Genomic DNA, 27,082 nt, shown 5'->3' with positions numbered 1-27,082 from the left:
CAATTTTTAAGAAAATACTTCAACATTTCGATTATTAGATTATTTAAAAAAAACAAAAGAACATTAATAAAACACTTCAGCATTTTAACAAAACACTTCAAATTTTCAGAAAATACTTCAGCATTTAAGAAAAAACTTCAAATTTTCAGAAAATACTTCAACATTTCAGAAAATACTTCAACATTTCAGAAAACACCTCAGCATTTTAACAAAACACTTCTAATTTTCAGAAAATACTTCAACATTTCAGAAAACACTTCAGCATTTTTAGAAAACACTTCAATTTTTAAGAAAATACTTCAACATTTCGAAGTTTTTTCTTAAAATGCTGAAGTATTTTCTGAAATGCTTTCTTCTATCTTTCACAACATCAACACATTTGTACAGTGGCACATTTTCACATTGATATTTCAGGAGACGCTGTTGCATGATGAAGAAACACTGAAACACGTCTGCCACCTGGTGGTTACTCAGCAGCAGTGTGGTTGTCACGGAAACATGAATTTACACAAAATGAATACACACACTTGTTTTTATTTAAATGAATTTGCTGAGTCAGTCTCACGAACCTAATAAATAAGGGATTATCTGGTAGTTTCTTTTTTGGATTCACAATTTAAAAAAAAAATCTTTTTTTTCAGATGTGCTTTTGAAAAATTGAAGTTTTTATGAAGAAAAAAAAAAAAAGCGAACAGCAGACAGCGGTCACTCTGCTGCTTGTTTCAAAGACTTCAGAGCTGGGAGGATGTTGTCCAGGTGACTCACGCCTGCAACACACACGCGTTTTTTAATATAATAACCCATAATAACTGTAGTCATTATTTTTACCAGCAGTTATCTCCTGAAATTACACTTCAACGAATTAAAGAAACACCAATAACTGCTGAAATTTTTGATTCTCCGTATTATGTTTCATATGTGTCCGCAAAACTTCTTATCATCGTGACACTTTTTTACAGATGATTACAGAAAGTTTTTTTTTTTTTTTTAAAAAATACTATTGATACGAATGTACATCTATACTCCGTTTGTTGTTGTTGTTTTGTCTTTTTATTTTTACGGAGAAATATATTTTAAAAAGTTAATAAAATAATATCAAGTAATATAAATTAGATAGATGCAATTAAATGTAACTGTATTCTTTATCTTTATCTATATCAATATCTTTTATCCATCTTTATCGATTAATCTATCTTTATCTATCTTTAGCTATCGAAATCTATCTATTAATCTATCTTTAGCTATTGATATTGATTAATCTATCTTTATCTATCGATATCTATTAATCTATCTTTATTTATATTTATGAATCTATCTTTAGCTATCGAAATCTATCTATTAATCTATCTTTATCTGTCTATCTATCTATCTTTAGCTATTGATATTTATCTATTAATCTATCGATATCTATCCATCTTTACCTATCTATATCTATCTTTTTCTCTATCTATCTATCTATATCTTTTTCTATCTATCTATCTATATCTTTTTCTATCTATCTATCTATCTATATCTTCATCTATCTCTATCTATCTTTTTATCTATATCTCTATCTATCTCTATTTCTCTATCTCTCTATATCTCTCTATCTTTCTATCTATATCTCTAGAATATATCTATATCTCTCTATCTCTCTCTATCTATCTATCTATCTATCTATCCATCTATCTTTAGCTATCGATATCGATCTATTAATCCATCTTTACCTATATATCTATCTTTTTCTCTCTATCTTTATCTCTATCTATCTATATTTATCTCCATATGTCTGTCTATCTATATCTTTTTCTATCTATATCTCTCTATATCTATATCTCTCTATCTCTTTATCTATACCTCTATATCTCTCTATCTCTCAATCTCTCTATCTATATCTCTATATCTATATCTCTCTATCTCTATCTCTCTCTATCTATACCTCTATATCTATATCTCTCTATCTCTATCTCTCTATCTATACCTCTATATCTATATCTCTCTATCTCTTTAGCTATACCTCTATATCTCTCTATCTCTCTCTTTCTAGATACATATATATATATAGATGTTTTTCTACATATGTTTCCACATTTTGAAGACATGAACTAAGAGAAAAATAATGCAGTTTTATTATTTATATATCTATATAAATAATATATATTTATATTTATCTATCCATCCTCTGCTCTGTGGTTTGATAAAAGCAGGTTCTATTATCCTCTTTTCTTTACTGAATTCATTTTTTTTATTTCATCAAATAGAGATACACATATAGATATAAATGATGAATAAAACTCAAATTAAATTTAGAAAAGAGGACAATAGAACCTGCTTTTATTGAACCGCAGAACAGGGATTTATCTATCTGAGGTCGGCAACTTTATAGGGACGTAAACTAGCATATTTTTTAAAATATATATAATATATTTTATAATTATGATAATGAATCTGCGAACTTTCTTTGCGTGTTGTCGTTGTGCGTCACACTTACCCAGAGTCTGTAAAATATCGATAATGAGAGCGTGGAAAGCCGGGAAGAACTCCTCATGCTGCTTCACTTTGACCATGATGCTGGAAAACAGAAGCAAGGATGAAAAAAAAAAAAAAGTTTCTGCAGAAACGCCGGCCGTGAGATGCAGGTTTTAGTTTAACCCTTTGGAAACCTGGGCTGATTGTTTGGCTCCCTTCAAAAACATGGGCAAAAGGTAACAGGACGCAGCCCCAAAACTACTGAGAAATTAGTAAAAAATTAAATGAAATCAATTTTAAAAAAATAAAAATAAATAAATAAAAACTGAACAATAACAAACCTCCCAAAAGTGCTGAAAATATTAATAAAAAAAAGTTATTATTTCTTTCTGTAACATGATATAATATAAAATAATATAAACTTATTGTAATAAATATTAAATATATAATTGTATGAAAATTTTTCCATATATATACACACACACACACACACACACACAAATATATGTATATATACATATATATAGAATTATTTATGTAATTATATATATATAGAATTATTTATACCATTATTATTTATATTGTGTTTTTCCAAAAATAGAAAGTAATTTGCTGCGTATATACGTGTGTGTGGGTTTTTCAAAATAAAATGAAACCTGCTCAGTTTTAAAAGGGCCAATGATGTGTGTGTGTGTGTGTGTGTGTGTGTGTGTGTGTGTGTGCGTGTGTGCGTGTGTGTGTGTGTGTGTGTGTGGTGTGTGCATGCGTGTGTGTGCATGTGTGTGTGTGTGTGCATGCGTGTGTATGTGTGTGCATGCTTTCGTGTGTGTGTGTGTGCATGTGTGTGTGTGCTTGTGTGTGGTGTGTGTGTGCATGCGTGTGTATGTGTGTGCATGCGTGTGTATGTGTGCATGTGTGTGTGTGTGCATGTGTGTGTGCATGCATGCTTGTGTGTTTGTGTGTGTGTGCTTGTGTGTGTGTGTGCATGTGTGTGTGTGCATGTGTGTGTGCATGCATGCTTGTGTGTGTGTGTGTGTGCATGTGTGTGCGTGTGTGTGTGTGCATGCATGCTTGTGTGTGTGTGTGTGTGTGTGTGTGTGTGTGTGTGTGTGTGTGTGTGTGTGTGTGTGCATGCATGCTTGTGTGTGTGTGTGTGTGTGTGCATGCATGCTTGTGTGTGTGTGTGTGCATGCTTGTGTGTGTGTATGGGAACCTGTCAATGTCAGCATCTCCCAGCAGACTGTGGAGTCCAGCAGAGCCCTCAGTGGACGAGACCAGTCTGGCCACGTGGTTCACCACCTCGGCAGGAGGAACCCTGCTGTCTGACACACAAACACCACCTGCTCAGCGACTGTCCAAATACCCGAAATCTGACCGCAGGACACACAGGACAAAGCTTGGGGTTCTAGCTGCAGGTTACCTAGGTCCAGAACGTCTCGGAGGTTCCTCATGGCGTTGGTCATCTCTCCCAGCCGCATGTACACCTCGTTCATACGGGGGAACACCCCGCTGAGGGAGGTGACGTCAAACAGCTTCTGGAAGTGAGACACCATTGAGCCCAGAGTGAACCGAGTGGGACTCCTGAGAACCTGAGGGGACAGCAAGGACAGAACTTTGAAATCAGGACAGCAGGATATTGCTTTGCCTAGAGGACACTAGTTGTAGTATGAAAAATTGTGCTGTGTCGTACTTTCTCATCCTCAGCTGCGGTGTTTTCCAGCATGGTGTCCACCAGCAGCATCATGTCCTCCACCTTCACTGCTTCTGCAGCATCACGTCCACCGTCAGCCGGCTGCCACGGCATCAGTCTGCCAGTCAGTTTATTTAAAGCCCTCTGCAGATCCTACACAGTCAATGTTTTAAAATCCAAGAAACATCATTGAAATCCTTGAAATGTCCTGAAATCCTTGAAGTGGTTCACACTGCAAATGGTTTTTGTACTTTCAGGTGCCAGAAAAAAAGCCTCAAACAAGGTGCCAGTGAAGGATTGTCTAGAGCCCTCAACAGAGGTCCTAGCTAAGCCCTTTAAATCCTAGAAATGGCCAAAAATTTAGGAAACTTCCTAAATCCTTAGAAATGTCCTAATATCTTATCAAAACGTCCCAAAATCCTACAAATGTCTTAAATTTTCAAGAAATTGCCTTAAAATCCTAGAAATGTCCTAAATTCCAAGAAATGTCCTGAAGTCTTAGAGATGTGCCGAATTTCTAGAAATGTCCTAGATTCCAAGACATGTCCTACATTCTAAGAAATGTCCTGGGGTCCTAGAAATGTCCTAAAATCCTAGAAACAACCTAAATTCCTAGAACTATACCAAAATCTTAGAAATCTCCTAAAATCCCAGAAATGGCCTTAAAATCCTAGAAATGTCCTAAATTTTCAAGAAATTGCCTTAAAATCCTAGAAATGTCCTAAATTCCAAGAAATGTCCTGAAGTCTTAGAGATGTGCCGAATTTCTAGAAATGTCCTAGATTCCAAGACATGTCCTAAATTCTAAGAAATGTCCTGGGGTCCTAGAAATGTCCTAAAATCCTAGAAACAACCTAAATTCCTAGAACTATACCAAAATCTTAGAAATCTCCTAAAATCCCAGAAATGGCCTTAAAATCCGAGAAATGTCCTAAATTCTAAGAAATGTCCTAAAATCCTAGAAACAACCTAAATTCCTAGAACTATACCAAAATCTTAGAAATCTCCTAAAATCCCAGAAATGTCCCAAAATCCTTAATGTCCTAAATTCTAAGAAATGTCCTAAAATCAGAGAAACATCCAAAATCCTATACATGTCCCATATCCCAGAAACATCCCGAAATCCGAGAAATGTCCCAAAACTTAAAAACATGCTAAAATTCAAAATTCAATGTCTACCTTGAGCAGGTGGAGCTGCTGGGCCCAAACCTCCAGTGTGGGGAGGAGAGTCTGAAACTCGGCCAGCTCCAAACCAACAGCCGAAGGTTTCTGTCTGTGAAGGCTTAACGGAGCATTGGGATTGGTCACTATGGCCCTGATCTCACTCAAAAGCTGAAATTCGGGAAAAGAAATGGTTGTTAGTTTTAATGTTTAGTTAGAAGACCTGATTCAGACCTCATGGTACCAAACATGCTTACATGGTGATAGGGGCCACACAAACCGGCCTCCCTGATGTTCTTGTTGAGCTCCGTTGCGTTGTCTTCTTTCGGCAGTCTGCAAAGACGGTTGGTACTGTGCGTAAGTGATGGGCCTCAATCTGAAACTGGTCGTAATTAGCGTATAAATTCTTGATTTATGGCTAAAAACATGAACTTCGGCGACCAAAATCTAAGCAAGTTCATTTTTAGGTCCAAGTGGATGTTTGTGCCAAATTTGACAAAATGTCCTCAAGGCCGTCTTGAGATATCACGCTCATAAAACGAGACTGACACAAGGTCCTAGTGACCTATGACCACCAAATTCTAATCTGTTCGTCTTTGAGTCCAGGTGGACGTTTGTGCCAAATTTGACAAAATGTCCTCAAGGCCTTTTTGAGATATCACACTCATAAAACGAGACTGACACAAGGTCCTAGTGACCTATGACCACCAAATTTTAATCTGTTCGTCTTTGAGTCCAGGTTGACGTTTGTGCCAAATCTGAAATATCAAGGTGACCTTTGATCAAGGGTCTGATCAAAATCTAATTAGTCCATCATTAAGTCCAAATGAGCATTTGCCAAAACTAATTTCTCAAGGCCTAAAATTGAGACAAATGATACAATGAAACTGACCTTTGAAGACCAAAATCTAAGCGGTTGAACTCAGAACTTGTCAAGTTCAGAGGACGTTTGTGACAAATTTGAAGAAATTCCCTCTAGTTGTTGAGATATTGTATCTAACATCACTGAGACCTTGACCTTTGACCACCAAAATTAAATCAGTGGACGTTCATGCCAAATTTGAGGAAATTCCCTCAAGGTTAGATATTGTTAGATATTGTGTTAATTACAATTACACAGATTCGAGGTCCCAATGACCTTGACCTTTGAGCAACAAAATATAATCAGTAAATAGTTGAATCCAAATGAATGTTTGTGCCAAATTTGAAAAAAAAAATCCCTCTGGATATGAGGGTCCAAAATGCATAAGACAGATCATTTTGCTGCTGGTGGCCTCATCACGGAGGTAGGCGCCCTCCTACCTGGTGTTATTTGAGTCCTCCAGCCGGCGGAGTTTGTGTTTGTAGAACTTCAATTCTTTAAGTGTCGGCCTGCACGGAAAAACACAGTCACAATACTGCCGTGATGACGGCACACGCATTAGTTCCAGGCTGCAGAAACACACCTGGTCTCCAGCTCTTGCTTCAGCCGATCCACCTCCCTCTTCAGATCTTCGATTTGACCGTTGCTTTTCTTTTGCTGCTCCTGGTACGCCTTGGAGATATGCAACAGTGAGACCGACTGCTTCTGGGGGAAGCAATGTGAACAAGGATAAAGGTTTTTTCAAGTTACCTTGAGAATGGTTTTGAAAGATGGAGTAACGTTGCTGGATGCCTTATTGATTCTGGTCCGATGAGCAACTTGAGATCCTTCGGGTTCTCCTTTGACAGATCTGTGGTGAAAACAAACGGCTTAGTGCAAGAGCAGTTATCTACCCCAAAAAGAATCCCTGATACCCGTTCTCCACCAAGAACTGGTTCCGTTCAGGATTCTTGTTCAAGTAGCTCTTACGTAGGCTTTTTTTTTTGTCTGGCGATTCATAACCTCTGTATTGTTGCCTTGTCCGTCCTCTATTTCCAACATTGTGGTTCGCTTTTAAGGTCACAGAATAAAGGTCACGGTCATAAAGCTCAGAATGGTTCAGAATTAGGTGCAGGAAACCAGATGGTGGCTAATACACATGCTTTATACATAGAGGATCTATACAACCTGCAGTTTCAAGGTGGTTCTGAAGTTATGGCCAAAAACATGAAGCATGACATCACCCTGACCTTGACCTTTAACCTTCAACTAACAGATTCGAATCCTTTCATCCTTTAATCCTTTCATTATTGAGTCCAAGTTTGAGGATACATGCATTCATGAAGATGACATGGGTGCAAAGTACCAGTGACCTTGACTTTAAACAGCAAATTCTAATCAGCTCGTCCTTGAGTGAATGTTTGTGTCAAATTTGCAGACGTTCCCTCTTAAGATATCAGTTTCACCAGAATGAGAAGAATGTAAGGTCACTGTGACCTTGACCTTTAACCACCAAGATCTAATCAGTCAACTCGAACATTTATGCCAAATTGGAGAAATTCTCTCAAAGTGTTCTTGAGATATCGCGCAAGAATGAGACTGATGATGCAGTGAACTTGACCTATGACCACCAAAATCTTATCAGTTTATTGTTAAGTCCAAGTGAACATTTGAGCAAATTTTGAGTTACCTGAGCTCATCTAGCAGCTGAGTCATTTTAGTCTCATAGAAGTCGATCACATCCAACATCCTGCAGAGAGGAGAACGAGGAGAACGAGGAGAACTGGATCAATCAAAAAATGAATTATTTTCAATATACTGTATTCTAAGTAGATTTTTTTATCATCACAGCCTAGGATATTTAAATGATTATTAGCAACATTGATTTTTATGCATTATTATTATCTGTGCAGTGTCAAATACACTCTAAACACAAAATATTCATTACTCTTCAGAATTTTAACCCTTTAAATGCCAGCTTTTTGTCATGACGCCACTAAATTTTAGATAAAAAACCAACACAAAAAATGAATTATTTTCAATATGCTACATGTAAAGCAGATTTTTTATTTTTATTTTTTATTATTATCACAGCCTGGGATATGTCAACGATTTGCAGCTAATTGTTTCAGTGCACCTTATGGAAATTTTCTTCATTTGCTAAATATTGTAAAACTGCTGTCATCAAATAGAAAACAGTAAAAGTTACACATTAAATGGCAAAAAAATTGCAGTTTGAATGGGTTTTAATGTTGCATTTTTTGTACTTAACAGTTTCATTTTCACAGTGTATTTTATACTTATCCTAAGCGCGTAAATGTGCCAAACAGCCCCTAATGAGCCTGACGTTCTGCTGCACCACCTATGCTGAGAGTACACTCTGCACTCCGAGAGTGTAACACAACAAATTACCAGTTTGCATGTTTCAACACCACTCGAAAAAAAACCCGTCAAGCTCCAAAAATAGAGACTCAATATGTGGCGGTAGAAGTTTTAAATGTGGCAGGCTGCCACAAATAACAGACTGTGTGGGAAACGCTGCTTTTTTAAATGAACAGGAAAAAGGAGGCTGCGGTCAGTCTTACTGCTGGTCTACTGCGGAGTCTTGCCGGCTCACTCTCTTGCAGAAGTGCTGGAAAGTCTGACTTTGTCGAGCCAATCGCAGCTCTTCTTCTTTAAGGGCGAAATAAAGATTCCTCTGAAGCTGAGCTGTTTCCTCCTTCTGTTTGGACAACTTCTGCTCCAGAACCTCACACAGTCTCTGTCAGATGAAACAAAAAGATTTGTTTTTTCACTAAGAAGGCGATGTTTCAATAGAAGCTTATAAAAAGCAATATTTACTATCTAACAGAATGGTTTGATTTTTAAAATATTTTTTATTGAGCATTCTCGTCAAGGTGGATTTTTTTGTTTCTTTTTACAGGGTTCTCACAAATAGTCACAGACAAAATTTCAAAATTTTTCCATGACTTTTCGAGGACCCAATTTAATATTTTTGTCCTTGCCCAGCATTTTTCAAACATTTAAAATTCAAAATCTATTCAAATGTAATTTTCAGAATTTTTTTCACGCATGCAAGCACTGTCGAAAATTTGAAATCTGACAATATTTTCTGTTTTTACAGTTTCTGGCTTTGATAAATGATGTAATTTTGGTGATTTTTAAAATATGCCTTTCAAAAATTTAAAAAAAAAAAAAAAATTAAATTATTAATTACATTTAAATTAAATTTAAATAGCTAAAAAAAACTGCCAAAAATTAAAAAAAAAACAACCAGAAAACATATCTACCGTTATGTTACATTAATATCTTTAATTTATTACACACAACTAACTTCCATAATTTTCACAAAACTTTCAATTATTTTTACTAGTTAGTTTAGTTTTACTAGGAAAATGTGATAGTGAAATTCCATGAGATTTCCAGGTTTTCCATGACTGTGGGAATCCTGATGATTTATTTATTGATTATGGATCATTTATGTGAACTTGTGATCTGAGCACCATGACTCACCTGTGCTTCCTGTTTGTCCTGCTGCAGCTGCTGTGTGACACTATGCTGTTGGACAGCCTTCCCGAGGCAGCGGTCCTCCAGGTCCTGGACTCTGGTCTTCACCACGTCCAGCAGCCCCTCCAGCTCCGTGATCCTCTGAGACTGCTGAGCCGCTCGACTCACGTTCTCCTGAGCCTCCTCTCTGAAGAGTGTGGAGGAGTGAGCACAGATTTTTTTATGAAACGTTCCTGTAAACATTTTTTATTTTTTAAAAGGATGTTTATAGAGAGTTGAAGAACAACATTCTGGGAACTAAAAGAAAACTCCCAGCTAGCAATTTCTGGTACTAAAAATGTTCTGAGAATGTTACAATGCAAGTTTTTAGCAGAAAGTTTTCTTTTAGTTCCTAAAACGTTCTTTTTAACATTAGGGTAACATTCTCTATAAATATCAAAAAAACTGTTAATTCTTTTTTTTTGTTATGATATCACATTACATTACATTTTCGTAAAAAATGCGTAATCTCAGGCCTCAATAATATTTTCTGAATGTTGCTTTTGACAATGTTCTTTCTTTGTTCTCATGTAACATTGTGGGAACGTTCTGTAAAAAAATACATTTCTATGATCTTTTGCCTCTAAACATCACCAAAACATCCTCCGAATGTTGCAGTTTAAATGCTACGTCTTAGTCAGCTTTTAATCTTATTCCTATAAGATTATTTGAAATGATAACATCCTTAAAATGTTCTTTGAACGTTAAATTAAATGTTTTCTTTAAAATATTATCGCAACAATGTTAGTTGTGGGAACGTTCCTTGCTAGCTGGGCTTGGCCCTGAAAACATTACTAAAAACATTGCATTGTAACATTCTCAGAACATTTTTAGAACCAAAAATTGCTAGCTGGGACAAGGATGGGACAAGGATGTTATGTTTATAGTTAGTTAAGTTAGTTAGATGTCTTCTGGTTTTACAGATATAAGCAAAAAAGATAAAGTAGGTGCATAAAATAAATAACATAATTATTAAAATATGACCAACATTCTTGCAAAAAAATGTATTGTACCGGAAAAATTAATTCTACTAATTTTACAAATCTGCAATTTACAAATGAGCTCTTTCTCATTTCCCGTATCGTATCGTACCATACTGTATTGTATTGTATCGTATTGTATCAAATCATATCGTAATCGCACCATTGTACCATATCGTATGTATATATCACATCATATCATATCGTATTGTATCATATCGTATTGTACCATATCGTATTGTATCATATCGAATCGTATTGTACTGTATCATATTGTACCGTTTCGTATTGTATCATATCGTATAACATCATATACTGTATTGTATTGTACCGTATCGTTTTATATCATATAGTATCGTATCATATCATAGTGTATCGTTATTGTACTGTAACGTATTATTGTTCACATTTGAAATACTGAAAGAAAAAGAACTGACCATGTATTTCATGCAAGTTATACGACTGTTTTTTAAAAATTTAATACATTTTTAATTCATTTTTACCCCAGATAGGTTTGAGGGTTTAGCCCCGCCCTTCACTGAGTCCTGCACAGTGCAGAAATGTATATAAGTGAGGAGAAATATGATCAGTGTGACAGTCAGCTGGTTTCCCTCAGGGCCTCAGGGCCAATCCTACATACCTGCAGGAGTCGTCTCTGTGATGCTCATCTGATGCGGATCAGATTAGATGACAGGAGGACAGGTGGTCTACACACATTACACATGCATTATTAAGTGGATGCTAACGCTTGCATACTGCAGGCATGTGCACGCTGTAAAAACTCCTCAGCTGTTCGTTACGTTAGCCTTATTTTGACTTCACAACCTCAAAAAAAGAGGACTAAACCTTTGAAATCATCAGTTTTCTTGTGCTGCAAATTGTTTTAATTTATTTGGAAATCGTGAGAGTTAAAGGCAACTTGACGATAATTAGTAAAAAAAAAAAAAAAAAGAGAAAGAGGGAATCACTGGAAAATTATCCACAAGAAAAGGGCAAAATAAAAGCTATTTTTCAGAATTATTAAAAATTAAAATTGTGTTACACAAAAATACATTTCTATTTATTAATATTATCATATTTTAACTTATTTATTTGTTTTGTGTGTACATTTTTCCTTTTTTTGGTGCTAATTGTCAGGTAATTTTTTTAACGGACAAACTTTTTTTTTAAATCAATTTTTTTTGCTCATTTTTTTTGGGTCTACTAATTGCTCTTTCCATTTTTTTTTAATCAAACCACTTTTCTTCACATTTGTTTGTTTTGCTATAACTGCACTGTCATTGACATATCCAAAGCTGATCATTATTATTTTTTTTAAATCTACTTTGTATATAGTATATTGAAAATAATTCATTTTTGTGGGGTTTTTTTTGGTGACACTTTTTTTTAAAAACACAGAGGCATCATGACAAACACTTGGCATTTAAAGGGTTACATTTTAAAAAAAAAATAATATTTGACATTTATACTGCTAAATGATGACGATGTGGTTAAAAAAATAAACTTATTGAAAGACGAAAATGGAATTTTCTCGGATTTTGCCACAAAAAAAACCCCACAAATGTATAATTTCACATAGAAAAGACCATGTACCATATTGTACCGTATCGTATTGTACCATGTCATATTGTACCATATCGTATTATATCATATAGTATCGTATCACATCATATCGTTATCGTACCGCATCGTATTATATCATATAGTATCGTATCACATCATATCGTTATCGTACCGCATCGTATTGTACTGTATGGTATCGTATTGTTAATAAATTGTACCATGTCGTATTGTATTATATCGTATCGTATCGCATCATATTGTATCGTTATTGAACCGTATCATATTGTACTGTATTGTATCGTATTGTTATTCATACTGATAACTGACAATGTGGATTAAAAAATAAACTTATTGAAAGAAGAAAATTGAATTTTTTTGTATTTTGCCACAAAATAAAAAACACAAATGTATAATTTCACACAGAAAAGACCGTGTACCATATCGTATTGTATCATATCATATCGTATTGAACCATGTCATATTGTACCGTATCGTATTGTACCATGTCATATTGTACCGTATCATATTATATCGTATCGTATCATATTGTACCATGTCATATTGTACCGTATCATATTATATCATATCGTATCGTATCATATCGCATCATATTGTATCGTTATCGAACCGTATCGTATTGTACCGCATCGTATTGTATACAATACAATACATTCTGATAAATGATGACAATGTGGTTTAAAAAATAAACTTATTGAAAGGAAAAAATTGAATTTTCTCATATTTTGCCACAAAAGAAAAACACTGTGTAATTTCACATAGAAAAGACCAATAAATGCACGTTTTTAGCGAGAAATGTCTCACTGCATGAGATCGACGCAACATATTAACTTGTTGACGTACTTGAGTTGATTGTTGGACTTGACGAGCTCCTGGATGAGGGACTGTCTCCTCTCTGAGTCTGCGAGCATCGTCCTCAAGGACGTCCTGATCTCGCCCGCTGATTTCTTGTCCAGAAGAATCAGATCTGAGGACACAGACTGTTCATACTGTCCATTCCCGAAAAACACAAGGGAAACTTCTCAAGGCTTTAGCAGTCTCCTACAATTAAAATTTCACCGTGACACGAATAAACCACAGAGAACAATAATAATAATAATAAACGAATATTATATAAATTACAAGAATTAATCATTTTTTAAAATACTATTGCGACGAAACGAAATTAGCACAACAACGTAAAAAAAATAAATAAATAAAAAAGAAGAAAAAAAAGTTAAATACGTTTTTAATCACTTTGATTTTAGGCAGTTTTTAATTGTGTAAAAATAAACCGAAAATAAATAAATAAACTGAACCAAACTAAACTAAAATATATAAAATAATTAATAATTATAATAATAAGAAAAAAAAGAAAGTGACCTTAAAAAAGTTTTTAGTTGTGTACAAATAAACACAAAAAACTAAACTGCAATTCAATTATATACACACATAAATATTTATACACATATAAATGTAATATTTCTGCAGTTTAATGTAAAATATATAATTATAAATATAGGTTACTTGATATTTTTCATTATCTTTTAAATTTTCTCATAACTCTCTCGCTCTCCTTTCTGTTTTTTGTCTTTTTTTTTTAATGCAACATGCAGGACATTTCATGCCAAGCTGCTACTTGCCCGTTTTTCCCCACAATTTAGAAAGAAAATATAATAATAAAAAAATAATTTTCTCAGGTTTCAGAGGTTTAAATGCTTGCAAAAAGCGCCACAAAAAATCGGAACCGGCGACTCTTACCTGAAAGGTTCTTATTCTCCACAGGATCTGCAAAACACACCGGCTTAAATCCACGATTCTGCAGGAGTTTGTTGACATCGTCCCACTGTACCTGCTCCTGCTGCAAAACACACACACACACACACAGAGTGAGAAAACACACACCACAGAGCAAAGAGAAGCTGCTGCAGAGTTCCGAGTCCTACCTGGAACTGCCTGTAAGTCCACAGATACACATATGTCTTACTTTGCAAAGAACAAGCTGTCCTGCCATTCATGTCCACACTCTAATGTCTCCGTCTCTGCAGCGCTAACTTTGCTCCGACAGAGCGTCACTTTTTATCATCACCAGACCAGAGCGGCTTCCCTAAAACGAGCTTTCAGAGCAACGAGCGTTCAGGACTCTGCAGCAGAGAGGAGCTGAAAGTTGATCCATTCACACACACACACGCACACATGCACACACACACGCACACACACAAGCATGCACACATACACACACAAGCACGCATGCATGCACACATGCAAACACACATGCACTCACACATGCACACACACGCACACACACATGCACACACACAAGCATGCACATATACACATGCATGCACACATGCAAACACACATGCACTCACGCATGTACACACACACGTGCGTGCACACACACATGCACACACACAGACATGCACACACACGCGCGTGCGCACACACACACGCATGCACACACATACACACACAAACACACAAGCACGCATGCATGCACACACACACAAGCATGCACACATACACACACAAACACACAAGCACGCATGCATACACACACGCACGCACATGCACACACATGCAAGCATGCACACAAGCACACACAAGCATGCACACATATACACACAAACACACAAGCATGCATGCATGCACACACACACATGCACACACACACGCACGCACACACACGCGTGCACATGCACACACACGCAAGCATGCACACACATACACACACGCGCACGCACATGCACACACATGCAAGCATGCACACACAAACACACACACGCGCGCGCACACACACACGCATGCACACATACAAACACAAGCAGGGACATTTTTTAATTTGAGGACATTTCTGTTTGAGGGATTTTAGGACACTTCTGGGACTTCTGGATGTTTGTAGGATTTGAAGACGTTTCTAGGATTTCTGGATAAGCATTTTTAGATTTTTTAGCATATTTTTCGAATATTTTTTGGTGATTTTAATTTTTTTTAGGGTTTTAGCATGTTTCTAAGATTTTAGCAATTTTTTTTTTTTATAGAACTTTAGGAACTTTTTGTGTTTTAGGACATATGAATTTAGTTTCATTTTCATTTCATTTTAGCTTCTTTTTTTTTTTTTTAAGAATTTAAGGCCTTTCCTTTAGGATTTTAGCATTAATTTCTTCCTTTCTTTGAGGACATTTCTAGTTTTATGATTTTAAAACATTTTTAGAATTTTAGGACATTTCTAGGATTTTAGGACATTAGGGTCTTAGCTAGGACCTCTGTCGGGGGTGTCCGCTAGCACTTATTTTTTATAAACAAGCTCTATTTGATGCTGTTTTATGCAGCACCTTATTCATACTAAAAGTACAAAAACATTTCCCATTGTGCATCACTTTATTCCTACCGTTGTTGGGCCATCTGACACCATATAGGGGGCCAGATTTGGCCCGCGGGCCGTACATTGAGTATCACTACTCTGCAGCCTCTGAACAGCACACTAAGATGTTTTTTTAATGTTTACTCACCTGCTCCATCGTTACAGCTGTCTGCAGGAAATAAAACAATATACACGGTATTAAAGTCACAGCAGATCCAAAACAACAAAAACAAACGCGGAACTCCATTTAAAAATCAGCTAATTTAATTTTGCCGGGCTGTTATTTACAACACACAAGTATATCTGATCAACAAAAGTAACTTTTCGGAATCTTGGGATTATTCTAATAAATTCGGCATACAATTGTATGCAAATTGTATGCAATTGTATGTTAAAATAACATTATTTGTTATGTTAGTTAGTAGCTCGGCATGTTCGGTTAGCTTCTGCAGTAGCTTATTTTATCGCTACCGTTAGCTGTGGTTTTGTTGACTTTGAAATAGAGAAATATAGCATTAACGGGTAAGTTACCGATTGACGACGTTGCCGTTAAGTTGAGTTTTCCCTCACGGCACAATAGCGGTCAATTTAGCAACATTAACGTTTGTTTTTCATCAACATTCAGTCCACGGGGCCGCTGCTTCCGCCATTCAAAACAAGTAGGTTGTGACGTCATCGCGCTAAACCAATGGGGTGTCTCTGTTTGGGTATCGCGAGAGTTTGGAGCCAGCGGCTGTCATTCAGCGAGAAAGCAGAAATAACATGACAAAATGTTGTGTATATATATATATATATATATATATATATATATATATATATATATATATTTTGTATATATATATAAATTTTGTATAAATATATATATATATTTATATTATTATTATTATTATTATTTATATTATTTGTTTTATACAGTACTGGATTCCAATTATTTTACAAAATAAAAAATGATAAAATAAATTGCTATTTATTCCAACAGCAAATGTATCCAAGAGATGTTTATGTAGCACTGTATCAGTCAAGTAAAGGATGAATATTCATAGCTTAAAGGAAAAAAAGAAGTTAGATTTCGAGAGTAAAGTTATGATATTGCCAAAATAAATTTTAAATTGGAGAATAAAGTGTAGTTTTGGGAGAAAACAAGACGTACTTTTATGACGGAAAAAGTCGTAATTTTATGAGGATAAATTCATACTATAACTATAAAACAGTTAGTAGAGAAACAGCTTGTTTTTCTAGTTTTTCTGGCAGTATTTCCTCGTTTACTATTTTCTCGTAATATTATAAGTTTATACTTGTGAAATTACAACTTTTTTCTCAAAAACTATGACTTTATTGTCATATATTTCAAGTTTTTTTTTTTTTTTAATCATGATTTTATGACTTTTATCCGGGATATTTTAGCTTAAGGGTACACGTCATCACATGAAAATTAAATTAAATTTCACCTAAATTATAATTACTAAAATTAGGTTGGGGGAAATGTGTATATATCGATATTAGTATCTGTTATATATCAGCAAAAGATGTAATATTGTGCATCCCTAGTATTTATTTTTATAATATCTTATTTTTTCATCTAATTTTTTCTTTTTAACATTTGAACACTTTTGGGCCTCCATACAATATATATGCAGAGTCAGACCTACCTGTAACTTTACAGTGGAAAACCTGGATAAATGACATACTTTGACCCTTCTCGTAAGATTGTTGACCTCCACAATAACCCGAACAAACCCCAAACTTCTTGTTAAGTCTGTATTAAATAAACCTGACATGTCATCTGACAGATCCTTTGTCTTTAGTGCAATTTGGAGCACCAGACTGACTCAGGTTGTTGCCAGTTTCCCAGGCTTATTGTGCAACACAGCAACCAGTACATGTTTTCCCATAACACATGACTCATTACAAGCAAATTAATAACCACAACCATACCTTTTTTCTCAGTTATTCATGTGAACACTTCCTAACAGATTCAAGTTGCACTAAAGCCGGGAAATACCATTAAGGATCATTTAAGGGGGGACAAAACAGAAAAGAATGTCGGAATATATTTTAACTATTTCATTGAAGTATATTAATGTTTGAAAGTGCACAAAATAATTAAAAAAATATATATATTAGACGTTTATAGTTGGGGTGGACAGATTATTTGGCATTTTGCATTTTATTTTAATAGTCGCCAACAAAATGAATTAATTGAAAAGTGCAAAGAATTTATCAGCATAGGAGGAGCTTTTAGCAATTTTTATATATTCATTTTTTTAAATTTAAATTTCACTTGACTGCATTAAAAAAAAGTTATTCCAGAGTCTACATTTTGACTTTTCTTCTTCTATTTTTTTTTTTTTTAATTTTAAATGCATATTTAATCAAATATCAGTTATTGGTCTCATCAATAAATAACTAAAAATAACTATCGGACCTCAAAAAACAATATTGGTTGACCCCTACTTCCTAATCGATTTATCGAGCAGCAACAAAGAAATACCCCCCCAAAAATGATCAAGAAATTAATAAAATAAAATAAAAAAATGACCTGAAATTTAAAAAAAAAAGAACGTATGAATAAATAAATAAAATGGGATGCTATTATTCACAAGAATAACATAAAATTTATACACAAAACACAAAAGAAAGTTAGAATATATTACCGCTAGCGTATCCCATTTATTATTTATTTATTTATTCGCTTTTAAAAGTGCGCACAATAATATATATATATATTTTTTTCGAAGTTTACAGCAAGAATAATTACGTTTTTAACCACTGAACCCCCCCGCCGCCGTAGACTAAATGGTACGGTCCGTTTGGTTGCTAGGAGGAGGAGAACGCTAGAAAAACACCACAGAGAACAGCTCTGAACTCACTTTAGTGCTCACTCAGCATCTTTACCGGCTCTGCTTCACTCGGTTCTGTACCGAGCTGATAAATCGGTGGATAATTCGGTGCGACGGGAGAGCGTGTTGACATGTTTTTGCTCCTTTAACGGTTAAAAACTTGCACGTAGTTTTTTAAAAAAAAAAATAATGGCCGTCGAGTGCACACAGGAGGCGATACTGGACTTTGTGAAGGAGAGAGGGGGCAAAGTGAAAAACACTGATTTAATTGAGCATTTTAAAACCGTTTTCCCAGAGGAGCCCGGGGAGAAAGCAACCGTGCGTAAGAATTTTAAAAACTACGTCGATAACGTAGCGTTTGTGAAAAGTGAGAGTGGAGTTAAATATGTCTGCCTGAAGAAGAAGTTTCGCGGGGAGGGGAAGGAGCAGAGTCTTAAAACCGAAACGGAACCAGAACCAGATTTCCACGAGGAGAAAGTCCGTTATCCTGGTGTTTCACAGCGAGCAGGTAGCGGAGAGTCTCGCGCTGGTGATGACGTAGGGCAGGAGTCGGCCCTGCCTCGCGCTCCGCTGCCTCGGGATGAACCGTCACCTGGCTCAGGTTACGGAAATGACAGCCAGGTGAGAGTTCCGCATGCTTTCCCTGCTGCACCCATTTCGCAACAAATAGCAGGCGAAAAAAGTCATGAGTTTGTTTGTGTAGTCGAGGACAGCTGTCCAGGTGAGATGGGGAACAGACAAAGCTTTCGAAGAGACAAGAGGGAGTCCAGGAGGGGACATGGCGGAAAAGGTCCTGACATACCTGATATTGCAGTGATTGAAGCTTCGCCTCTCCCTAAAGAGGGATCAGCGTTCACCCTGCCTGAGGCTGCAACAACTGGAACTACAGGACAGGTAGCTGCAGCTGGACTCAGTCCCACAGAGCCAGATGGCCCCAAGGAAGCAGAGATCTCACCCCAGCGCAGGTATGTTTTTATTTATTTGTTTGTTTTTTTCAAGGAGACCTGGCCAAAATTAGCAAAAGAAAAAGTTACAAACAACCACAATGCGATAACATTGTAAAATCAGGGCCCCAGTACGGTGCCAGGTGGTCCCCCAACCATTTTCTAATTCACAATAAAGATGCATGGATTCACACTAGGACTTTTGTTAGTATACATAAGGTGCCAGAGTGCATAAACAGCATCAAAATAGAGCCAGTGGAGGACAGAGGTCCTAACTAAGCACTGAGTGATTGTCCTGAAATCCTAGAAATGTCCAGAAATCACAGGAATGTCCGCAAATCCTAGAAGCATCCTAAAAAACAGTCCTGGAAATGTCCCAAAATCTGAGATATGTCCTAAAATTCTGAAAACTTTCTAATATTCTAGAAACTTCCTAGAAATGTCCTAAAATCCAAAAAAATCCTGAAAATGTACTTAAATCCCAGAAAAGTCCTGAAATCGTAGAAACTTGCTAAATGTGATAAAATCCTAGAAAAGTCCAAAAATCGTTCAAACGTCCATAAAATCCATGAAATATCCTGAAATCCTAGAAACGTCCCAAAAGCTTAGAAATGTCCTTAAAATTTTAGATATGTCCTAAAATCTTAGAAATGTCCTACAGTTCCAGAAACGTCCTAAACTCTGAAAAATGTTCTGAAACGTCCTAAAACATAGAAATGTCCGAAAATGCTACAAACTTTTTAATGTCCTACTAATGTGATAAAATCCTATCAAAGTCCTAAAATTCTAGAAACACCCTAAAATTGAAGATATGTCCTTAAATCGTAGAAATCTTTGAAACGTCCTAAGACCTTAGAAATGTTCTCAAATTCCAGAAACGTCCTAAAATCCTAAACATCCTAAAAGCCAAGAAACACCCTAAAATCTTAGAAATGTCCTAAATTCCTAGAAACATCCCAACACCCTGGAAACATCCTAAAATCTTATGAACTAACGAAAGCTTTTCTGAAACTTCAGCCTCAGCTTTTCAAGATTTCAGCCTTACGAGAAAGAAAGAAAGAAAGAAAGAAACACAGAAAGAAAGAAAGAAAGAAAGAAACACAGAAAGAAAGAAAGAAAGAAAGAAACGAGACTTACAAGAAAGGCAGCCAACGAGCCAAATACAAGAGACATCTTGTAACGTCTAACGATGTGTGTCTGCAGGCAGCTGGAGTGGGACGGCGAGGACCAGCTGGACTCGTGCAGTCTTTCGGGGAGTGAGGGGACCAGCCCTAAAAGCAGCCGGAAACACTTCATCGAGGTGATGATGAGCAGCTCCCCTCAGGTGAGGCGCAGCATGGTGCTCCGCAGTTCCGTCCACCTGTCCTCCAGGAGCGACAGCGACTCCGTGTCACTCGTCTCCTGCAACCTGGACGACGACAGGGCCTCGGTGACTCTGGACCCGCTGGAGCACGAATGGATGATGTGCGCCTCAGACGGGGAGTGGGGCGGCTTGCACCACCTCCTCACCATAGAGCCCAGCCTCATCCTGAGGAAGGATTTCGTCACCGGTTTCACGTGCCTGCACTGGGCCGCCAAGCACGGTAAGCCAGAGCTCATCGCGCTCATCATCAACTTCGCCAAGCAGCACAACGTTCCCGTCAGTGTGGACGTTCGCTCCAACACGGGCTACACGCCGCTGCACATCGCCGCCATGCACAACCACATGGAGGTGGTGAAGCTTTTGGTGGGCGCCTACAACGCCGACGTGGAGATCAGAGACTACAGCGGCAGGAAGGCCTGCCAGTACCTCACCGATAATGTCAGCGTGGACATACGGGACATCATTGGAGTGTATGACCGTTCCGAGTCAGAGAACGCAGACTGCAGTGACGGGGGCCGCTGGAGGTTCTCCAAGGTTCTCCAGACCAACCTGAAGCCCCTCAGACTCCTCAGCCCCAACGACTGCGACGCCGTGGACGGGGAGGTGCACCTTAGAGAGAAACCGCTCAGGAGGAAGTCCTCGTTCAGCAGGATGAAGCCCAAACTGCAGCGGCTGCGCGTGAGAACATCGCAGATCGTCCACAGCACCACGTTCAGGGACACCGAGGAGCTGGAGGGGTCTGTGGGCGGCTCTTTTAGGGCTAGACCCAAGACTCATTTCTTCTGGTGAGACCAGCACAGACAGGGGACAGTGTGCAAGGGCGTCAGCACGGAATGTTTACAGAAACGTGGAAGACCAGATTAAGGACTTAACCCTTTCAAACCTGAGCAAATTGACTTGTTTTCTTTTGAAAACATTTTAAAAAAGCTTTGAAAACTTTTTTTCCCTTAAAAATGTCCCTCGCTTTTTTCCCCATCGACATTTTCTCCCGTTTTCATTTTTTCCCCTAAAAATTTCTTTTTTTCCCTAGGAATTTTCCTTAGTTTTTTTTCCTTTTTTTTAGACATTTTTCCTAGTTTTTCCCCTTACAAATTTCCCTAGGTTTTTAAAAAAAAATTTTCTAAATCTACTGGTATCTTGTAATTATCAGAACATTTCTTGCCAAATTTTTCAGTCTTTTTTCCCATGTTAGAAAAAAAAATCCATCCAATGTGCTCAGGATTCAAACGTTAAAAGATATCTAAATGCCACAAAAGAAAAGTGATGTCAGTCCGGATTGCAAAGGGTTAAAGCATGTTTGTATTATGGTGAAAGACGGGGCCAAAAGAACAAATTTATGCCGTTTGGAGCTAGAGTTGTGAAAGCCTCTCAAAGGGATTAGTCACACCGCAGTGATGTCCTGGTTGGGTTACACAGGCTAGTACTAGCGTTAAGTTGGTTAATCAAGTGTTAACTCAACTCAAGTGTCATCAGAGGCTTGGATATCGGTACGGAGAGGAGGGAGAAGTATTAGTATATATGGGCTTTTCTTTTGAAATTCTTAGTTATTTATATTTTGTGATATTTTGTGTTCATGTTAAGAATCTTCAGTTGGGAAAAATTGACTATACATATTTTCAATTCCGTTAAACAAGTCTTATTTATTTAAGGAAATGACGTTTACATTTATTTTATTTCCTCCGGGGTTGCTATGGTATCAGATTTTCACAATAAGATGAAATATTGTAGTTTCACAGCATCAAAGAATGATTATTATTGTTATTATTAGTGGCTAAAATGACTCTTAGTGAATTTGCCACGTGCCTCAGCCACACAAGGCTCACACTAAAACCTCTTGACCTTCAGTCTGTAATCTCCAGGATCTTTACTGTGAGGCCATTTTAACCCTTTCAAACCTGAGCAAAGTGGCTTGGTTTCTGTCAGAAACATGGCCAGAGGGCAATGACAAATTTGATTAGAAATGACCTGAAAATGAGCCAGAAATTAGGGGAAAAAAAAGATACAAATATAATCCTATGAAATTTGTGCAAATTGGCTTGGTTTTCTTTCAAAAATGTGGCGAGAATATAATGACAAATTTCAGATGAAATGACCTGAAAATTATCCAGAAATTGGTAAAAAAAAAAAAAAGTACAAAAAAAATCGGCACAATTCTTTAAAAAAACAAACAAATATAATCCTTTGAAATTTGAGCAAATTGACTTGGTTTCTTTCAAAAATGTGGCCAGAATATAATGACAAATTTTAGAAGAAATAACCCAAAATGAGCCAGAAATTAGACAAAAACTACCAAAGAAAGGTCACAATTCTTTAAAAAAGAACAAATATAATCCTATGAAATTTGAGCAAATTGGCTTGGTTTCTTTCAAAAATTTGTCCAGAATGTAATGACAAATTTGAGAAGAAACGACCCAAAAATGAGCCAGAAATTAGAGAAAATAGTGAAAAAATGGTCACAATACTTAAAAAAAGCCAGACATTCATAAAAAGTATGGAGGAAAATAGCACAAAAAAGGAAATCAAAAAACAGAATAAATGAGGAAAAAGTGCTTAAAAATATAAATAATTCTGTAATTTTTGATATATGTAATTATGAAAAGAAATACAGTTTGCAGAGTATTTTCTTAGCTTATTTTTAATACATTTAAAAAAAAAAATCAAATTCCTTGCAATTTGTGGACATTTCTTTCTGAGTTGCCAATTGTTTCCCCCCATTTTTTAAATAAACTAAATAAATTTTCAAAGGTTTCAAAGGGTTAAGAGAGTTCTGGTTTGAGGTAATTTTACAGGGTGAGACTTTGAAATGTGATTTTTGAAGCCTGCCTAAAAACACTGTTTTTCAGCTCTGTGGGTTCAGTTGTGTGGAATTTTCCTGAATGACCTCCGTCCACTTTCTACATATTTAAGGGTTAAGCTAAGTGACAAATCTCCCCTGAAATAAAGCCATGTGAACAGGATTAAATCCAACACAAAAATAAGCAAGCGTTTAAAAAAACCCCAAAAAACGCCTTAAAAAAGCGTAAAAAAAAAAAAAAAAATCCTGCAACATAATTTTTAAATACAGAATTATAAGAATTTTAAATGTAGTTTTCTAGACATTTTTTTTGGACAATGTCTAATAATAATCTTCTTTTTCACCTATTACTAATTACTAAATACTAAAATTAGCAAGAAATGAATAAAAACTTTCAAGAAAATCAACTGAAATTAGCAACAACAAAAATAAATAAGGCAAGAAAAAAAAGGAGCTAGTAATATGTATGTAATATTTCTGTAGCCTTATTTTAAATATATGATTGTAAATATAGTAATATATTTTTCTCTATTTTTTTTTTTTGGCTATTTTTTCTAGCATTTTTTGGTCACCTTTTACTTTTTTTCTCCTTTTTTTTAAAAAAAGTCTCATCTCAATCTCAATTATGTTTTCATAAGAAATAAAGACATTTTTATAAGAAATAATAATAATTATTATTCTTTTTTTTAAATTTCTATTTAAATTTAAAGGTTTACGACATAGTTTTCTTGTATTTTATATTCTGAGCTGCTTGTTACATTCCCTTACGTTTTCTTTTTTTTGTGTGTCTCCAAATAATTTACTGTATATATAATTTTATAAAAACTGTCTCTTTGACTCAATGGCACCTTTAATGTTTTTTGTTTTTTTGCAAACTTGAAAAAAAAAAGTTCTCAGATTTTTATTAATCTGTTAGTTTTAAAGCGCCGAACAAGAGTAGATTTTGGGGTCGTTTTAATGACGTGTATGTTTGATGTTTTTACGCCGATAAATAAATAATACTGAACGTCATCGCAGTTGTTGAGTGTCTGATGATTTTCATGGTTTTAAAAAAGAGAAAATTAAATAAGAAACAAAAAAAAAAAATTTAAATGTGAAAAAAAAGACGTGAAGCTGAAAATCCGCAACAGAAAAAAGACCTCAAATATAAAATTGTATATGAATAATAATTAAAGATAATTTATTCAAAAGAATATCAGAATTAAATCAAAATTATATTTAAATTGAAATGAACCCACTTAAAATAAACTGAGTTTTATTTTGAAAATGTATTCATTTGTTTTATAATACAAGATCAAAAGTAAGAATAATAATTATTATTATTAAAATGAAAATTAGAAATTGAAGATTAGTTTAGTTTTTTATGATTCCTTTTTTCATATTATATTATTATATTACATTATATTATATTATTTTATATCATATTATATTATATTATATTATATTATATTATATTATATTATATTATATTATATTATGTTATGTTATGTTATGTTATGTTATATTATATTATATTATATTATATTTAGTTTATTTGTACACAATCAAAAGTTGCATAAAATCCAGATGATTAAAAAACTTTTTTGAGGTAACTTTTTTTTCTTGTTGCTAATATCAGTTAATAATTTTCAACGTTTTTATTATTGTTATTATTATTATTATTGTTAATTATTTTTCTGATTTATATATTATTTTTTCCTTTTTTTTATGTTACCTCAAAATCCATTGTCAGGTTTTCATGCAGTTTCCAGGTGTTTCCCTGAAGTCTAAGGTCCTTGAAGGGGTCCTGTAAGGGTCCACATAAGAAGACTTTAAATGACATGTAATCCATCTCCTTTTCCTGTTACAAAATTAATATTTTAACACAACTATTGTCAAACTGTCGTTCATTTAGTGGCTTTTTCTGAAGCTTTTTGCAGCATCATATTAGCAAACATACAGTGTTTGATTTCTGGGATTTTACAATAGACTGAGTTCGGCCACTAGATGGTGCCAGATCCGAGGAATTGCCTTTAAATGCAGAAGAATCCTCCTCTCTCCTCGCTCTGTCATCATGCTGACTCATCAGCGGTGGATTGTCCCTCCGGCACGGAAAAATACATATAATGACAGTGTGTTCTGTATGAAGGCTGCCACTGTGTCCTCAAATTGTCCCTCAGGGGTGTGAACTCCCACTGAGCATGTCTTCACAGGATCAGAAACATCATGTTTGACTTGTGGGACATTTGGGAAAAATTCCAGAAGAATTTTTCAGTCAGTATGAAGGTCAATTTTTACAACTGGAACAAAGTTATCGGAAAATATTCAGCAGCGGATTTTCTCGGGACACAGAAAGGATTGAAAGGGGTCCCTGTCAGACATGACCAAATCCTTTTTTTCCTGTCCACAGAAGCTGCCTCGAAACATCGGCCGGGTTCAGCTCAATTTCGAGAGAAAAGCGGAGATTTGTCGGGGTTGTTGCTCGGGATCGTGATGGTTTATAGGAAGGTGCTACACAGTGCAAAGGTCGACTGAAAGCTGCCTTGAGTTTGACTGCTGAAAAACAAGATTGGTACAGTATTCAGTAGTATTTATCATGAATCTGCTCCAGTGACTCCCCAGAACGGCAACACCTTTCACCAGGCCCTGCCGACTGGCAGGGTTTTGGGTGGAATGAACAAGAATGGGACAATGTGGTGATGGGGCCTGAAAAAGTCCCTTTTTGAGGTACAAGGTTTCAAGGTAAATGTCCTGTCTGTAAGGGATGGGGGGGTTTTGAAGGGGGAATCTACCTCCTAGAGGCCTGGGGTCAGCCTGAAGCAGGAGAAAGAAGAGAACACAAGAACTAAGGAAGAAAAAATAAAAGGAAAAACCAAACCAAAACAGACAATAAATGGTTAAAAGCAGTTGAGGAAAGATATAGAATTTGTCACCATCAAATTCTAATAGTTCATTATTGAGTCTTATTGGACATTTGTGCCAAATAAGATATTCTTGAGATACTGTGTTCTCAAGAATGAGACAGATGAGGTCCAAGTAACCTTGACCGTCGACCACCAGGATTTAAGTAGTTCATTTTTGAGTCAAAGTGTACGTTTGTGCCAAATATAAAAACTTTCCCTCAAGTTGTTCTAGAGGTATTATGTTTACAAGAATGAGAGTGATGGGGACACAGTGACTTTCACCTTTGACTTAAGACCACCAAAATATAAGCAGTTCAATATTGAGTCCAAGTGGACGTTTGTGCCAAATTTGAAGAAATTCCCTCAAGACAGTCTTGAGATATTGCTTTTAAAATAATAACACAGATGAGGTTCCATTAACCGTGACCTCCGACCACCAGAATTTAATTATTTCATTTTTGAGTCAAAGTGAACGTTTGTGCCAAATATAAAAACATTCCCTCAAGGTGTTCTTTGAGATATCAGGTTCACAAGACTGAGACAGATGAGGTCCCACCAAACCAAATTCTAATCAGTTCATCCGTGACTCAAAATTAACATTTGTGCCAAATTTGTAGAGATACCATGTTTACAAGAATAAAACCGATAAGGTCACAGCGAACTTCACTT

The 27,082-nt window shown here is 35.9% G+C and overlaps 2 protein-coding genes across 3 annotated transcripts; one reads left to right on the top strand and one right to left on the bottom strand.

The window, feature by feature from the left end:
* Nucleotides 1-514: 514 nt before the first annotated feature.
* cep70 (centrosomal protein 70) lies at nucleotides 515-16,274 on the bottom strand. Of its 2 annotated transcripts, XM_088074667.1 has the most exons (17): nucleotides 16,122-16,274; nucleotides 15,739-15,759; nucleotides 13,988-14,087; nucleotides 13,091-13,214; nucleotides 9,654-9,834; nucleotides 8,726-8,901; nucleotides 7,831-7,890; nucleotides 6,912-7,011; nucleotides 6,745-6,833; nucleotides 6,602-6,670; nucleotides 5,557-5,632; nucleotides 5,318-5,470; nucleotides 4,139-4,291; nucleotides 3,869-4,037; nucleotides 3,662-3,770; nucleotides 2,471-2,550; nucleotides 515-767 (listed from the first exon to the last, which is right to left on the bottom strand). In XM_088074667.1, exons 2-17 carry the CDS (start codon nucleotides 15,745-15,747, stop codon nucleotides 706-708), a joined length of 1,710 nt encoding a protein of 569 aa, XP_087930793.1. In that variant the 5' UTR covers nucleotides 15,748-15,759; nucleotides 16,122-16,274; the 3' UTR covers nucleotides 515-705. The 2 variants fall into 2 exon arrangements, with proteins under 2 accessions (XP_087930793.1, XP_087930792.1); XM_088074666.1 differs by lacking the exons at nucleotides 15,739-15,759; nucleotides 16,122-16,274 and adding an exon at nucleotides 14,173-14,528.
* A 391-nt stretch (nucleotides 16,275-16,665) lies between these two features.
* On the top strand, nucleotides 16,666-24,542 carry LOC121964099 (ankyrin repeat domain-containing protein SOWAHC-like). Its single transcript, XM_088074632.1, has 2 exons — nucleotides 16,666-19,395; nucleotides 20,578-24,542. Exons 1-2 carry the CDS (start codon nucleotides 18,620-18,622, stop codon nucleotides 21,524-21,526), a joined length of 1,725 nt encoding a protein of 574 aa, XP_087930758.1. The 5' UTR covers nucleotides 16,666-18,619; the 3' UTR covers nucleotides 21,527-24,542.
* The last annotated feature ends 2,540 nt before the right edge of the window (nucleotides 24,543-27,082 follow it).

Source organism: Plectropomus leopardus, chromosome 24, assembly GCF_026936395.1.
Source record: "Plectropomus leopardus strain MGB_pleo_1.0 chromosome 24, ASM2693639v1, whole genome shotgun sequence".
NCBI lineage: Eukaryota > Metazoa > Chordata > Actinopteri > Perciformes > Serranidae > Plectropomus > Plectropomus leopardus.
This window is presented reverse-complemented; position numbering and strand designations above follow the sequence as displayed.

Coding starts and splice junctions, on each gene's coding strand:
- LOC121964099 (XM_088074632.1), top strand. CDS start 18,620: ATGGCCGTCGAGTGCACACAGGAGGCGATACTGGACTTTGTGAAGGAG. Junction 19,396..20,577: donor GAGATCTCACCCCAGCGCAG/GTATGTTTTTAT, acceptor GTGTGTCTGCAG/GCAGCTGGAGTGGGACGGCG.
- cep70 (XM_088074666.1), bottom strand. CDS start 14,244: ATGAATGGCAGGACAGCTTGTTCTTTGCAAAGTAAGACATATGTGTAT. Junction 7,012..7,830: donor CAGCTGCTAGATGAGCTCAG/GTAACTCAAAAT, acceptor TTTTCACCACAG/ATCTGTCAAAGGAGAACCCG. Junction 6,834..6,911: donor CTTTCAAAACCATTCTCAAG/GTAACTTGAAAA, acceptor CATATCTCCAAG/GCGTACCAGGAGCAGCAAAA.